Here is a 17,742-nt window from a genome sequence, read left to right on the forward strand (position 1 = left end):
AGGATCCGGAAAGTCTCACCTTGTCTGTGGTATTCCGAGTAGGATTCCGGTAATGAATGACTGTGACGTGCTTCAGACTCGCAAGTGCTGGGCGTTAGTGACAGACGCAAAAGAATCAAGGGATTCTATTCCAGTAGGAGCGGGAACCAACCAGTGATTAGCCGTGCTGTGATAGAGCGCGTGAGCGTAGTTTTCACTGCGAGGATGGGATGTAGCCTTCAGCCAGTGTGATGCCTTTAGACGATTAGCCATGCGAGTGATAGCCGCAGAGGACCATTTTCCCGAGAGGATTCAAAGTAGCCATCGTCGAACGGTGAACCCCTATACACAGCTTGCCATGGAAAGGAGTAAGAAGAATTGAGTTGAAGCAGTAGGAAAGTAGGCGTCCTTGAGCCATACAGTATCTCCATATGCTTATCTGAAATTCCCACCAATGAATCTGCATAAGTATCCCTTTTATTATTTCTTTTTATTATTTGATTTTCTAAATTCCATAATTTTATCTGCCTAACTGAGATTTACAAGGTGACCATAGCTTGATTCATACCAACAATCTCTGTGGGATCGACCCTTACTCGCGTAAGGTTTATTACTTGGACGACCCAGTACACTTGCTGGTTAGTTGAACGGAGTTGTGTTCACTCGTGCCAATTTCAAATTCCATAAAAGTACAAGGAGTACAATTTAAAGAATATGGATCACAATTTCGTCCACCAGCTCGCCAGGAAATGAGAGTCACCAAGAAACAAACAATAACTAGTAGTAGAATGACTATCAGTGGAATCACCGACTCAATCAGCACCTGAGTACGCTTGAAGGGTTAAAGATGAATGCGCAGAAAAATGAAGGCCATGAAACAAAGTACCTTTAATGTAGCAAAGAATGCAAAAAACTGCCGCATAATGAGTAGTAGGAGAAGATGACAAGAACTGATTAACAACATGAACTAGATAGACAATGTCTGGTCGTGTGATAGTGAATTAGATGAGACCTCTAACTAACTATCGATAAAGAGTATGATTATCCAAAACAATGCCATCCATAAGAGTAAACCAAACATTAGGTTCAAGAGGAGTAGACTCAATGTGACTATCGGTAATGTCGACTCGAGTAAGAATATCAGAAACATACTTAGCTTGGGAGAGATAGATACTGTTATCAAAGGATATAACTTCAAGGCCAAAAAAATAACTGAGAGAACTAAGATCTTTCATCTCAAAAGTTTAGTGAAGGGATGCTTTAAGATCAATGATATCATCAACATCATCTCCAGCTAGATCATGTCATCAATATACAAAAGTAGAAGAACAATTCTACATTCACTTTTACGAATAAAGAGAGCATTCTCATAAAGGTTGCAAGTAAAACTGAGATTGCATATAGTGGTACTAAACTTTTCAAACCATTCACGAGGAGTTTGCTTAAGACCATAAAGTGTCTTATAAAGAAGAAAAACTTTGATAGAAGGAGAATGATATCTCGGAGCTGGTTTCATAGAGACCTTCTTTTTCAATTCCCCATTAAGAAAAGTATTCTTCATATCCATCTGATTGAGAGACCATTTTTTGACCGCAATAATAGCAACGAGAGCACAAACAGAAGTGAGACGAGCAACAGGAGCAAAAGTTTCTTCATAATAAATACGATACTCTTGCGTACATCCTTGAGCAACCAATCATGCCTTATAATGGTCAATAGAACCTTCAGAGCGAGTCTTGATCTTGTATACCCATCTACTACCCACAATTTTTTTTATCAAAAGAAGGATCAACCAAGTTCTAAGTGTGTGCTTTTTCTAATGCTTGAATTTCTTCCTGCATTGCTTGATGCCAATTAAGATTGATGTAGGCTTCTCAGAATGACTCAAGTTCATGGTGACAAAGAATATTAGAAAAACAATGATAATCAAGAAGATGACGAGGTGAATTTCTCACTCTAGAAAAACGAGTAGAAGGAGGACGCATGGTAGCAAGGGTAAGATCATCGTCCGGTATGGAATTATCAGGAGGTGGAGAAGGCGAAAGAATGAGAGGCTCGAGAGGATGACTTGACATAAAACCTGTATAATCATCGCTAGGAAAAAGATTAATATCGAGGTTAGTGAAAAATGGTGACTGAGTAAAGGGAATGGACACAAATGAGGAGAAATTAGAGAACATGTGATGCTCCCAAAATACAACATGATGAGATATATGAATACGTCAAGAGATAGGATCCCAACAACGGTAACTCTTGTATTCAATGCCTTAACCAATGAAACAACACATGTGATCCCGAGGTTCAAGTTTATTATGTTCATAAGGATGAAGAAGAACAAAACAGACACAACCAAAAACTCAAAGAGAGTTGTAATCTAGAGAATTATGATAAAGATGCTCAAAGGGAGTAATGTTAACAAGAATAGAAGAAGGAAGTCTATTGATAACATGGACAACAGAGAGAACAGTTTGACCCCAAATATGCTCAAGACACGAAAAAGAAATAAGCATTGCACGAACAGAGTCAAGAATGTGACGGTGTTTGCATTCAGCCTGTCCATTTTGTTGAAATGTATCAGCGTAAAAAAAACTCAAATAAAGCACCATATTTAGCAAGAAAATTTAAAAGTTTGGAGTTATGACATTCCATAGTATTACCGCGATGAAAAAGTTTAATGACATTGGAAAAATGAGTTTTAATCATAGTGGCAAAGTTAATATAAATCTGAGGTAGCTCATATCGATTAGTCATAAAATAAACCCAAGTAAAACGTAAATAATCATTAATAAAAGCGACAATGTATCGAATCCCTCCCATAGAAGCCGTGGGAGCAGGTCCCAAACATCAGAGTGAATAAGACCAAAAAGAGAGCAAGCAAGCAATGAATTATTATAAAAAGTTAAAGCCGGTTGTTTTGCAATTTGACAACAAATGCAATAAAAAAACTCATTATTAACTTGACCTAAAACACCCCTAGACATAAGAGGATGCAATTTTTCTAAGGAGCTATGGGCAAGATGGCGGTGCCATAAGTGAAGAATAGACAGAAAAAAAATAACACAGAGATTTGACATAAAAGGAAGATGAAGATTTTCAAGCTCAAACAATCTTCTGACCTTACATCTAGTCCCGATGATCTGTTCCGTCTGATGATCCTGGACACGATAACCAAAAATAAAAAAAAATTGACATCAAAATCGAGATCAACAAGTTGACCAACAAAGATAAGATTAAACTTTAATTTTGGAGTAAAATAAGTATTAGGGAGATTAAGATTTTACTGTGAAATAAAACCCTTATATTGACAGAAGGTGTATTTGTAGTAGTAGACAAAGTTGAGAAAAGATGACACAAAGGAGACATGTGCTTAAAACAACCAAAATCAAAATGCCATTTATAATCTCTAGAGGTGTGGAAAGAGCAGTGGAGAATGAAAGAAGTTACATAAGAAGAGACTCAATATTGGATGGAGAGACAGAAGGTAGGTTGAGATAAGCAGAGTTGGTGGATTCATTAGCAGCAGCAACAACAATAGAAGCAGGCATATTCTTAGAGTAGTTTGGACAAGAATGATACTTATTCTGATCTGAATGTGGTGGGTGAGTAGGACAGGTGGTAATCAAGTGGCCTAAGATCTTGCAATAATGGCAGCACAATTTTGGACAATTGGAGCCAATGTGATATTTCTGTTTGTATTTTCAGACATTTAATAGAAGGATAGTTTGAAAAAAGGTGCCCAAAACGGTTATGGTTTCCATAAAATTTACCCTTTCTGTCTGTGACAACAAAGGTAGTCTCACTCTTAGAGTGAGTTAATCCTAGGCATGTTTCTTCATACTTAATATGATTAAGGGCATCTTCAAGACTAGGCAAAGGATTCTAATGAAGAAGAGAAGCTCTAACCGGCTCGTAGTCATTAGTAAGTGCCATAAGAAACTGTATGAGACGTGTTCGGTTGCAATAATGCTCATATGCCTTAGCATCATTTGAATCTTTAAGAACAGGCTCATAAGAGATCAATTTATCCCAAATAATTTTTAAGGTTAAGTATTTTTTCGTCCCTAAGGTCTGAGGGCAAAATCAAAATCGTCCCCAAACTTTTTTTGTTATTAAAATCATCCTCAACGTTACAAAACGCTATAAATCGTCCTTTTCCCCCCCTCCCCCCAAACTTAGAAGAACCCAAGCTTCCTTCTTCTGACCTTCCTTTCAGGAAAGCCATGGCAAACACGACTTTAGCCGCAGCAGCCATGCTACTATCAGAATCAACCTCATAATCGTCCAACAAAACCCTTGCAGCTTCAGCATATACTTCTCTTCATCAATGCCCTACTCATCAATGGCGACGCTATCAGCTTCCGCGCCATTTCCCACCATCACTCTCGACCTCACACACAACCACCACAATGCACTCTAACTCCACCGTGTGATCCCTCCTCCCGGTGTTACCTTCCCTCTCCCATTGCATGCAGTTACTCCTCCACATTAGCTTATAGCAGGGCACCCGTTCTTAATCTCTCACCACCAAAAGCTTATGCCTCCTTTGGTTCATTGACAACAACCACAGCCATCCAATTCCCCGTCTATGGTGGAGACAGTGAGTGCAGCCATTGCTTTGGATCCAAACTTCACTGCGGGTGGGGGGTATGAGGAAGGGGATGGGAAGAGAAGAAAGGGAAGAGATATAGGAGTGGGATGCAGGGGAAAAGGGTTTTATTTTTATTTTTTAATATTATTTTTATTATTTATATTAATTATTAAGGATAATTTGGTAAAAAAATAAAATTAAAGTAGAAAAACATGATTTTATAACATTTTGTAACGTTGAGGATGATTTTAATAATAAAAAAGGTCGGGGATGACTTTGATTTTGGTCTCAAACCTTAAGGATGAAAACAGTACTTAACCCTAATTTTTATTTGAGCAAGAAAATAAAAAATCGCTTGTCCACATTCTTGCTTAAGACTATGAAGCTCTTTAGCAGGTGGTACTGATGGGAGAGGTCAGATATAGTGTAAAGTTTTGACAAATAATCTCATACTTCTTTAGTAGTTTCAAAATGTCCAAACTGTAAATTAATGTCTGGAGTAGAGGTGTTGCAAACCAAGTGACAATCTAATGATTTTTACTATTCCAATCTTTCAATTTCTCTGCAAAGTCTTTCTCAACATCCTTCTTAAATTTGGAGTCTCATCTTTTGATTTTTCAGTCACAGTTAGCTTAATAAGACAAACAACATCACTATTCACATAGCACCATAACTTGCACCCTTTAAGAGATCCTCTCATAGCTTCAACCCAATGAGCATAGTTAAAGCCATTGAGAATAATAAGAATAGGCTGAAAAACATCTGATTTTTCTATAAAGACAAAGAAAGGAAAGAAACTGCAATATTAGAGCAAAAAATGAGGAAACGGCAGAAAAAATTGAAAAGATCTCACAAAAAAATCTTAGGAGGGCTCATACTATTTGCGACGTCAACAGACACGTCAACGAGTGGCTTGGCATGCGGGTCAAACCATCGGGTCAGGCCGGGTGACACGCGGGTTGGAATGCGGGTTGGTGGGAGGTGTTGATGCCTGACACATGTGAGGCTCCTGGACCATTGATCATTGCCGCAGATCCAACGGTGCTAGAAGCGTCTAGAGAGAGAAAAACCATGGAAGCGGACAATGACCTTGCAGCGGTGTATGGCGGCGCGTCCAGTAATATTCGGTGGTAGGGCTGGGCTTTGTGTACTTTGAACGATGAGACGAAGACAATGGTATGGTTGGTGACGAAGGAAAATGTCAAGAAAGTGAGTGAAAATAAGAACAGAATACTGTCGGAAGAGAAAAAAAAAAGAACTATAAACTAATTTTCATGGAGAGAAAAAGAAAACAGGTTCTGATACTATGTTAGAAACAAGAGACTAAACTGAAGAAAGTAAGGTCTATTATTTAGTGTGGTGACCACTGATACAATATACAAGGCTATATATAGATGCTAGACGAATCAAAGTAATAAAGAAATAATATCCTACAATAACAGATATACTAAATAATTATAATTGATGCTAATTAATCTAATTGATCCTAATTATACTCTAGCAAATACTATTTTTGTGAAGAATGGAAAATAATCTTACTGCTCAGAAATTGTCTTTATGCCATTATTATTTACTTAGAACTATCTGAAAGTGTACGTGTATCACATGTGAAGGATATCTTTCTTAATTTAAAACATGATTCTTTTATTTAGTATCTATTAATACTTAGCTTTTTTCCTTTCTTTTGTATTATCGATAACATGTCCTCTAAGTGTGACAGATCTTCAGGTGCCAGAGATAGTGAAATTTTGTCCCAAACCTAGATGTCTTTAAATATGTTAGTGATAAAGAATATAGGCACAATCTGCACACTTGGGGAATTTTTGCTCTTTGGAAATAAGAGCTTACATTTCTGTCCTTGGGGTTCTTCTTGGGTTCTTTGCAAGATGTTTACAAATTTCAAAGCTTAGTTTATTGTTATTAGGACATCTAAAAAATCTTGATCTTTTTCTCAAATGCAATCATTAGGTGAAACTGCAAATTCATTAGTTCCACCAAAAAAATAAAAACGAAACTGAATTAGAAATTACTCAAACTTATAAAGAAGAAATAACATTTAATTTTAGAATGTTTTGTATTCTGCAATTGTCATTGATACATTTCTCTTTTCATCTAATAATAATAAATTTATCATATCAAATGATCTTTATTTAGATACATATATTTTTTTTTCATAAAAATTGACCAAAAACTCAAAAGTAATTGAATTGTTCCATCCCAGGTTGAGCAGTCTTTGTGTTTTCACTGTATGTGTGTATTGTCTGATAAGCTTCTTGATAAGGATATTGAAGCTGTTAACAAGGACATTGAAGCATATGATTCCTGTTTTAAATTTTTTTAGGGAAAAGCTAGAGATGTTCTCAGTGAGGCTGACTTTCTTATGGAGAAATTGAAGGTGGTTATCATGTTTACTATTTCTATCGTGTTCATTGGTGGTAATAATTGTCAACATAAATCCAAATAATAAAGAATAATTGCTACCAGTGCATGTTTGCATGATATATTGGTTGATTTTGCAGTAATACTCTAGTTCATTACAATTTGTCATCATTTCTAATTTATTTTTAGTCCACATTATTTATAAGATTTTGTTACTTCTGTTTTAACAATAGCTTATAAGTGTTGTCTGCTTTATAATAAAGTTAAAATTAATAAATTAGTGGCATCTACTTTTGAAGGAAGTATTTTTTTTCTTTTTACTCTGTTGACATAATATATAGATTGTTGTGATGGAACTGATAAAAATAATGGTAAAGTAGCAGACCCAAATAGTGAAGCATGTTGAATTTACTCTTTATTGATGGCGAAGTATTATGATTAAAATTAAACTTTTTATTTTATTTTAAATCAACTTTAAAATTCTGATCTTTTGGTATGTGCATAAAAGGAAAAAAAAGAACTTTTGATCCTTTTGTTATAAACTTTTTTGTTCTTGGTTGTTGTTCATGTCCGCAATACAAAAGTGGTTTAATGACGTTTATTCGGCTGAAGTCTCTCACAAATGTGAGGATGCTCTGAATCTATTGACAAAGGTCTATGATTGTGAAGTAACTTCATCATAATTTCGTGTATTCATGATTAATTCAAGCATATGTAAATAATATACAATTCTTTGATATTTGCATATAATAGAGATTGTTAAACCAGGGTTTCATGAGATGCAAAATATCCATGTTCGTTGTATATCAATACTTCGGTTATTGATCTAATTCTGTTATAATAAAATACAATGTGTTACATATAAAACATAAAAATAAAAAAATACAAAACATAAAAAAATAAATATCCAAAAACATATAAAAAAGTTATATCGGATACCTGATAAGAGAGAATTTATGCCAATTCAAAAAACTAGATAAAGTAATTCCGTTGTGAGTATAGTCCAAATCAGAAATGGATCCTCTCAATCAAAATTCAATTCAAAAGGATAGTCGCAAATCAAAGCAAATATAAACCGAGAGTATTTAGACTCCCGGGTCGTTCTCCCTAGAAACTAGTGCCGATGAGCGCACACAATTTTGGTTGTGGAAAAGCAAAGGGTGTTGTCAATAATAAGGAAGCGAATAATAAAGAGATAAAAGAACAAGACAAAATTGCAATTAATAAACTAAGGAATGAACAAAAGAACTATGTATGTAATATAAACAAGTAAAACTATAAAGTGATTGAAAAATGGTTCAAAACATAAATGAAACCTTGACTTGGGACGAGTTATGGAATCCCTTCCTTGCCATAACCACAACTATGAGAATTGTGATTGATTAATCTCACTAAGTCAATCCTTAACATCGAAGGATAAGTCAAGTGAGCATAATTGTTGTTAATCCACAAATTCTAGCTAACTTACTAATTACCTTAGTAAAAAGCTAGCGTTAGTGGTAACAATAACAACTAACAACCCAAGAATTATCACTAAATGTTGGACATTATAGCTCTAGTAATCCATAAACTCATTTTTCTCAAGCCAAGGGGTGGAAATTACCCCATAACTAGGGTTGACATTTCATCAAACACCTAGTATGCATATTAACAAAACATGGAAAAATAGGGAAAATGGTAAAAGCTATAAACCATAAATGATCAAAATCAATAAAGGCAACTCAAACAAACATAAAACAAGCATCAACATCAAATTCATTAACAAGAACATCAAAATTGCAAAATCAAATATATATTGATAAAAGAAAGTAAAATAGAAGCAAGTGTAGAACAAGTATGGTAATTGGAAGAGACAATTAAAGAAATACTTACAATGTAAATTGCAAAATCCAAGAGCAAGACTTGAAGTATAAAATTCTATAAAACCCTAATTAAAACCCTATGAGAGAAAACCTAAAACTAAACTACCCTAAAACTACTCCTAAAATGTCATGTTCCTAATCTAAGATGGCTCCCTTTGCTATGTGTTGTTGCTCCTTTAATATAGCCTCTTGAACCAGCTTCAAGCCTTCAAAAATGGGCCAAAATGAGCCCTAAGAGAATGACACATCCTAAATTAGTAAAAAAAATCATCCAAAACCTACAAGAAGAAGAAGAAAAAAAGATTTGGCAAAGAAAATGATGGAAACGTTGAAGAATTAAGTGGCAGCACGATGAGAGGATTTGGTGAGAGAGGCGGCAGCGGTGCAACTAGAGGAGTTAGAGGAGGAAAGCACGACATTCGGTGAGTGGATTTGTAGGAAAAGGCACATCCAGTACAGCAATGAGAGGATTCGGAGGGGCAGAGTAGCGACATCTCGGCGACCATGACAAAGCCAAGGCGGTTGGGATCACACTAACTGAGGAGGCACAGGCGTGGAAGAAGTAGAGGAGAGCAAACACTGACAGCATGGGAACGAGGCAGATGAGCTAGCGAGGAGAATGACAAATGACGATCAGCAATAAGAGAGGTGAGAAGAGCGCGTACTAGTTTTTTGAAATTTAAAAACTAGAGTTTTTAAAAAGTTGGCTCCTCTTGGCTGCATATAGAGTTGGTTACTTATATTTTTTCTATCTTTTCATCCTTCTCACTTATTTTTTCCATCTTTCTAATACTATAATTTCACCCATACCACCAACCATTCACCACCACTACTGCCGCCCGCCACCCCGTTGCTGTCGTCATCGGTCAGCCACCCTCAACCCTAAATTCTAAATTTTAAATCCAAAATTATAAACTCTAAATCCTAAATTATAAATTCAATGCCTGAAATTAGTTTTATTTTTTCACTTTCAAATATTTTTTTTTACTTTAATTTTTGGATGTTTTGATTGTCTAGTTTTGAATTTTTTTAGAAGTTCTTTCTTTTCCATCTAATGTTTATCTAATTTTCAAGTTTTTGGCTGAATTAATGTGGACTTCGTAATCTTTTTCCTCTCCAAATAATCCTCTATGTGAAATGTCCCCTATATATGCAACACGCGGTAAACTTGGTTCAACATAAGAACAATGATCATAATATGGACTACAAACTATGTTATCTGAATCCGATATATCATGCAATAAAAGGGACTCTTCACATTAAGTAATTAGCGGCTTCACCAAATATAGGCTTTAATAACTCCAAATAAGTACTGATGCTTTTTGTGTTTGGGATGCCCGATATTTCAAGTGTCATCCTTTCAAGTATTTCATGCAATGTCTCCTCTAGTTACTACAAGACATATTAACTTTCATATAATCATGGCTCAATGAGTTGCTCTACCATATTGAGGTTATCAACTTATCATCACTACTAGTCTCAACCGATTCTATCTAAAAAGATATTTGGACTTCAGAAGTATAGCAACCTTACCTAAAAGCCATCCTCATCAATAGTTGTGATTCACCTTCAATGATCTTCATAAGATTTGCAAGTAATTTTCTTAATTTTCCTACAAGACAAAGAAACATGTGTTATAGCACTACAAATAATTCAAAGTTATGATCCAAATACAAAACAATTCTGCAAAAATTTTCAGTAAAGCTCAAATTGATGTCCAAATTTAATTGTAAAATAAATAACATGTTTATCATAAATAGTGATATAAATTTCATATAATTTCAACATACTACATCACATCACATGCATCATGTTATTTCCCAACACATTTTTTCACTTCGTGTTGTTTGATGTCTACCATAAAAAATGATGTCATTTTGTGAAATTTAACCATACATATTAGCATGAGTCAAATGACATGATGAAAATCAAAAGTTGAATTAGGGAACAACTTGATTGAATACATATTGTCGTCCACCTTTAATTTATTAATTGTCACTTGAGTAAAATGATAGAAATATTTATTTTAATTTTATTTTCTTTTGGCAAGTTATTTGCATTTCTCTTAATATTCGTATGCCATTAACAGTTGAAGCACTTCCAACGTCTTTCTTCATTTTTGTGTAAAGAATCTAATTAGATAAGATAAAGTAGCTGAATTGTGTTGCTAAATATTCATAAGAAAACTATATTGATAATATTTATATGAGAATTATGAACTTCACTATTTTTATTTAGTGTAGCTATCATTTTTTTCTAAAAGCCAAATATAGTAATAACTTAATGTCATTTCTCTTTGATTATCTTATGGTAATCAATTAATTACTTGAAAAAAAAGTCACTCATTCTATAAAAAAAAGTATTTTGGAAACTCTGAAGATAAATAATATATCGTGTTAGAGAATTGGAGATATTTTTATTCTTTGCTGTTGTATATATTCACACAATAATTAATGGAATATAAACCTGTATTGTTTTTTTATTCATCAGGTATTTCCAAACTTGAATGCTTTAATAGTGAACAATAATGATGTTGAGGTTATATTACAAAACAAGACCAATACAAGAACCTTGAACATCTTACAGTGTCCGAATTTGATATTGAAGTCATCACATTTCCATATTGGTTTTTGGAATCACTAACTGTTGGATAATGGAGTTCTTTTACAGAAATATTTCAAGATATCATAGAGTTTCTAGTGAAGAAGGAGAAGTCACAACTAGCACACGAATAAAGGACCTTACTCTATATATATCAGCTACATGATCTTCATCATATATGCAAAGAAGGATTTGAAATTCACCCCATTCTTCAACATCTTGAAATGATAGTTTTTAAACAGTGTTTTAGTCTGGTAAACTTGGTGCCTTCTTCTATTACCTTTGCTTACTTGACATACATGGAGGTATCAAACTGTAATGGAATGATCAATTTGATAACATACTCAATAGCAAAGAGTCTTGTCAAGGTTGCGTAGGTTTTGCTCATGCAAATGCTCCCTTCTATTTTCATTGTTGGAGAATGTATTGGTAAAATTAAGAATGTCCTCGAATGAAAATTTTCTCTACGGGAGACACAAGCACACCTGATCTTCACAAAATTCAAATAAAAGAAAATTACAATAAACAAAAGGAAAAGTATATGCAACAAGCGGTGGTAAGCCAAAAAGTAAACAACTTAACTAATTTATAATTATATTTAATTAATTTTATTTGTTTTTAATTTATAATATTTGATATTAATTGCTTCTCATCCCAAATTAAAATTCTGAATGATACATTGGAGAATTAGGGGCGGGGATCACGCAACTCTGCTTCCAACAATCCCTAAAAAAATTTATAAAATATATAAAAGAACATCCATTTAGTATGAAAAAGAAACATTCTGATATTTAGTAGAAGAAACATCCTAATACCTAGCATAAGCACCATTCACGTAGAGGTTTTGAATTCACACACAGGCATTTGACTGATTTTTTACTAGTACCCTCTTGATTCCCTAATATTGTTGTAAACAAAATTATTGGAGGCAGACTTGAATGGAACAATAAATAAGATAGATGTTTGAAGATAAGGTTTGTCTTAATTATCATTTGAATTAAATTTCTCCTATATCTATCGTTGACTTTTAGTTAAGGAGAAATCATAGCAACAAGATCCACACACATGCATGCTTAAATGTTGTTTGACCATACTTTTCTTGTTACTATGTTTTTCTTTTTTCTTTTTTGTCTGCTAATATTTAAATTTTATTAAACAGGTATCATTTTATAGATTCAGACATTTGACCTTGTCTAATTATCTAGAGTTGAGAGACTTTTGGTATGTTAAAGAACATCATAATTTATTTGGCAATTTAAAATCTTTGGTGGTGCAAAAATATGAATGTTTATCAGAGGTTCTTTTTACATCAGACACATTGTGAAAGACTTTTATGTATTCATAACACGCAGCAAAAGTAATAAAGTAATTTTATTGATCTATTTTTGTTAAAATAATATTGTAATAAGATGAATTAGATATCAATAACCAAGTACAAATACCTGATGAGTACATAGTTGTAAAAATCGGACTAAACTGACCGGTTCGACTGAAAAACTAATGAACCAAATTTACAACTGGTCCAGTATCCAACCGAATCATGCTAGAAAAAATTTTAAAATTGTTGAAGATGTGGTTTGAACCTAGAGCCTCCTTGTTATTGCATGCTCCTCTTGCCATTAAACTATGTTGTTCCTTTTTACTTTATACATAAAACCAATTAAATAATAAATAATTAACTAATAAATTGATTATGAACAAAAAGGATTAAAAATTTAAAATTTCATAATTAAAAAATAAAAATATTTAAAATACGAATTAAAATATTAATCTTAGAGATTTTGGTCTAAAATTGGACTAATAAACTAAATCAAGTGAACTAGGCCTATGTTGGGCCCAAGTCTACATACATAACTCCCCTGTACAAGCCAAGATTCAGCATTTTCTCTTTCTTCATTGAGTTCCACGGAGAAGAGAAGGAGAGAGTAACCAAAAGCCCTAAAATACTATTCATCATCACCTTCTTTTATCCATAACTTCTAATCCGTAGCTTTGATCGAAGACTCGTTTGCGGCCACACGTCGCGCTTGCTGTGCTCTTTGATTCAATGTAACCATTCTAGTAAGAAACTTGAAATTGTTTCCCTGTTCTTCTTTTCTTTTTTACTTTTCTATTTTGGTTTGGGTGTTGAAAAAAAAATCAAATTTTTTTATGTTTAGTGGATGTTTAATCTTGAGTTCTAGTAGGGCTTTGAACCAAGGCTACAAAGAATAAGGTAAGAGAATATTTTTCCATTGTTTAGTTTGAATTTGAGTTATGAACATGGTATGAATTATGTGAAAATTTTGTGATTAGATGGAATAGAGCTTGTTTAGATTGATTTTGAGGTGAAGCGGACCTTGCCTGGTGAATTTTGTACAGGATTGGACTCCTTGGATCACTTTGGTGTGGAATTGGTGGAGTTTAAGCCGGTGAAGATGGGAATTGCTGAAGAAGAGTTTTCGAGGTTGAGACCGCCGTCAACGAAGGTACGGGTCTTGATTTTGGATAGGCATTGTGTAAGACTATGTGAAAACCTAGGTTAGTTGCCCCTAGATTAGCGTTGAATGAAGATGTTGATGATGGATTGTGATATAGTTAATTGTATAAATTGTGTGTTGGGTGAGCTATGTATGATTATATAGATTTAAGGTTATAAATGAATGTTGTGGTATGATCATTAATATATTGATTGGTAGAGAATTAGGCCAAAAATTGAGATAGAGTGAGATATCCCCTATATGGTAAGACACGGTAAGTGATGAATTTGCCATGAGTGAATTGTTGTTGGATTGATGAGGATTTGATTATATGAATAGCTTGTTAGTCTGATTTTGATGGAAAAATTATGAAATTGGAATGATTATGTTGGAGCTTGTTTGGTTAGATGTGGAATGGATATAAGATAATGAGTGAGTGCTGAGATGCATAGAAGAGGTTTTAGAATGGTTTGAAAATGAATTGAACTGAATTTTGGTGAAAGTGGACAAATTGATAAAATTGGTAAAAATAGAATTTTGAACAACTTTGGCACGCCATAACTTGGCACTCGTAGCTTGGATTCGTACGAAATTTATCTCAAATCAAAGCTAGCTAAAAAATCTTTAAAATAGTTTAAAAATGAAAAAATCAAAATTTTATAGAGAAAGATATGGATGAATGAGAACTAGTATAAAATATTGAATTCTGAGATTATGCAGAAAACCAGAATTTCTGATATGCGTACCCACGCACACTATGGTGCGTGCGCATAGCACAGAATGGGCAATAAGGCTCGTGCGTACTCACGAGGGGTATGCGTACGCATAAGGGTGATGCGTATGCATAAGTCCTGTTTTCACATTTAAACTCTGTTTTTGACTGTTTGATTTTTTCGACAGCTTATAAACTTCCATAACCCCTAATTAAGGTTTGACAACTTGTTTTTAGCCTCGGGAATGAGTGTGAACATATAGATTGGATTAAATTGATATTTTGGATGAGATTGTGGATTAAAGTTAATAAATATTGATGAAAGTTTGTGAGTAATGAACTTACTAAATACTAAATTGACATAAAACATGAACAATGAGATTAATGATGACTGAGTATGGCCTGATTGGCTGGATTAGCAAGGTCTGATTGATATCCCGCTTGTGTATTAATTAAATATCTGTTTATGGCGAGGTCTGTGTGTTATCCTGCTTGTGTAATGAATTAAATTTAATTGATATGATACTTCTCTGAGTAGATGCAACGGTGTGGTTCGCCTCACTTGTTTTGGGTTGAGGATTGGAACTCCCTGGATAGATGCAGTGGTTCGCCCCACTTGCTTCGAGTTGAGATTTAAAAATTTGTTGATCCTCCATTGCAAGATGTGGCCAAACACATATACCTTTCCGGATGATTCCTCAAAGAGAAGTGAATACCTCTTGGGGATGCGCGCACCGAAGGACTGTCCAAGGTTTGCTACCGGATATGTCGGGTTTGGCTGTATGACTGACAGATGAACTCATTGGCCATAGGGCAGACATGTTTTCATTTGCATTTGTGTGTATTGATTAGGTGTGCATCTTGTATTTGGCTTGCCTTATTGAATAAATGTATCTATATGCTATTTGATCTAATTGCTCTATCTGTTCTCTCTATTTGTGTATTTTTTTATTATTTTGTATTTGTTTGGACAACTGACAGATCCCTTATGATAGTGGTGGTGACGCTGACGGTAGTTCCTGATGTGATGTAAAAAACTGAATTTTGATACTAAATTACTGAGTTTAAACCATTGTGATAATGAGAATACTAATGACTTGTATTGAGAAAAATTGGAAATTTGAGAGCACTAATTAGCTGATATTTAGTTTCTGATTACCTTATTTGGTTTAGAAAGGATGCTAGGCTTGAACTTTGGGTTGATCGGAGTATAGAATTGCCTAGCTGGTTTATATCTTTTTACATTATCTCTATTTGAAATTATTACCCTACTGGGAACCTTTTGGTTCTCACTCGTTTTGGGAATTGTTTATTTTATAGATGCAGGATGCGATGTACCTCGTTGAGAGTGCTGGTTTCTTCTCGAATGCGAAGACTATCTTTTGGGACTTTTTATTTTGCTTTAGATGTTGTTATTCTCCATTTTTGTATATTGTAACTATATATCCCTCTTAGAGGTTGATTATGGAGAAACAGGTTGTATTATACTATCTAGCCGGCCTTATCTTTGTAGGTCGAGACTAGTGTTGTTATGTATCTTTCTAAATCTTATGTATATATTTATATGTCTCGCACTTTTCTATATACCATGCTTGTTTTCTTCAACGTTTTCAAGTGCAGTATGACATTTTTTTGTTTTCTTTCTTCACAGGCTCCTAGCTATATTTTATCTTTCAAATATATGTATGTATTTTTGCTTTTATACGTCATAATGCCATGCCATCTTTGATTTAAAACTATGGCATACAGATTTGTGTGGTAGAGTGTTATATTATGGTATCAAAGTAGTTCATTCACGTAGAGCCTGAGGAATGGACTGACTATGCTTTAGAGCCTACTCTGAATTATGTGTAAATACTATTTAGGATATCTGCTTGATAAACATAGCATGTTCATGAGCATTCTTTTGGGACTTTGAAGCACTAGACTTAAGATATTTTGACTGATCAAGTTAATATTAATTGTTTGGTGTGAACAGAACCTGAATGGCGTCTCGTGGATGCGAACGTGGTCGAGGGAGAGGACGGAGACGTAATGTGGAACCAGAACTGACCGGCAATAACCTGGTGAAATTTATGGCCGCATTAGAGAACATGGGTTCTTCTATGCAGGCCACTGCTGAATGCTGGAGTAGCAGGCTAGTAATGGCAATGGAAAAAATTGTGGCAATGGGACTAATGGAGGGCTAATGATATTGGCTGCTTTTCTGAAGGTAAATCCACCAACTTTCAGGGGTACAACTAATCTGACTAAAGTGGATAACTGGTTCTTAGCCATGGAAAGGGCTCTGCAAGCTTAGCACGTTCCAAAGGAGCAATATGTGAAATTCTCCACGTATAAGTTTGGGGGAGAAGTACAATTCTGGTGGTAGGGAGCTAGTCGTCTACTACAGCAAGGTGATGGTATAATAACTTTGGATGATTTTGAAGTTGAATTTTATAAGAAATACTTTTTGAGCTCATTTAGGGCGGCTAAAGAGTTAGAGCTTATGCAGTTGAAGCAGGGTTCTATGATGGTGAAAGAATACACCAGCAAATTTGAGGAGTTATGTCGATTTTTGAGAGTGTGTCAAGGTGCTTCGGAAGGGTTTGAAGATTAGACATGTATTAAATATGAAGGTGGTCTTCGAAATGACATAATGAGTGTCGTTGTGCTTATGGAGATCCAAATCTTCTCCGAGTTAGTGAACAAAAACAGAGTTGTTGAAGATTGCTCAAGAAAGACTGCTTTGGCGAAGGGTGATCGCTGAGAATGCTATAAGAGGGAACAAGGCAAAGGTTATGCACCGAGAAGTCAGAACTTCAAAAGAGATAATTGTGCGCCTCAATATATCCAAGGCCAGAACAACTTTCGAAGGAACAATAACAACAATTACAAATGAAGAGAAAAAGGGAAGCAAGCTCAAGTTCCTCAAAATGACTTGACTTGTAAGAGGTGTGGAAGTTATCATCCTAGTACTCCGTGTAGAGGCTTATGTTACTATTGTGGTAGAGCCGGTACATGTCGAGAAATTATCCGGAGAGAAAGAATTAGGATGCTGGTATAGCTTAGCAATAGGGCCGAGTTTTGACTATGACTACGGATGGTGCGGCTAGGTCGAACACTTTGATCAGAGGTAATTGTGAAATAGGTAACAAAATCTTAACCGCTTTACATGATACT

The 17,742-nt window shown here is 34.7% G+C and overlaps 1 protein-coding gene across 1 annotated transcript in view; it reads left to right on the forward strand.

Annotated features, from left to right (window-relative positions):
* The window catches only part of LOC107474961 (uncharacterized), a 22,768-nt gene extending 5,589 nt beyond the window's left edge, over positions 1-17,179 (forward strand). Inside the window, exons 4-9 of the mRNA XM_052257863.1 lie at positions 11,299-11,434; positions 13,771-13,877; positions 15,901-15,934; positions 16,559-16,611; positions 16,715-16,845; positions 17,047-17,179. Coding sequence (XP_052113823.1) covers positions 11,299-11,434; positions 13,771-13,877; positions 15,901-15,934; positions 16,559-16,611; positions 16,715-16,845; positions 17,047-17,179 — 594 coding nt within the window. The remainder of the gene's footprint in view (positions 1-11,298; positions 11,435-13,770; positions 13,878-15,900; positions 15,935-16,558; positions 16,612-16,714; positions 16,846-17,046) is intronic.
* The last annotated feature ends 563 nt before the right edge of the window (positions 17,180-17,742 follow it).

The sequence above is a fragment of the Arachis duranensis genome, chromosome 2, assembly GCF_000817695.3.
Source record: "Arachis duranensis cultivar V14167 chromosome 2, aradu.V14167.gnm2.J7QH, whole genome shotgun sequence".
Classification (NCBI taxonomy): Eukaryota; Viridiplantae; Streptophyta; class Magnoliopsida; order Fabales; family Fabaceae; genus Arachis; species Arachis duranensis.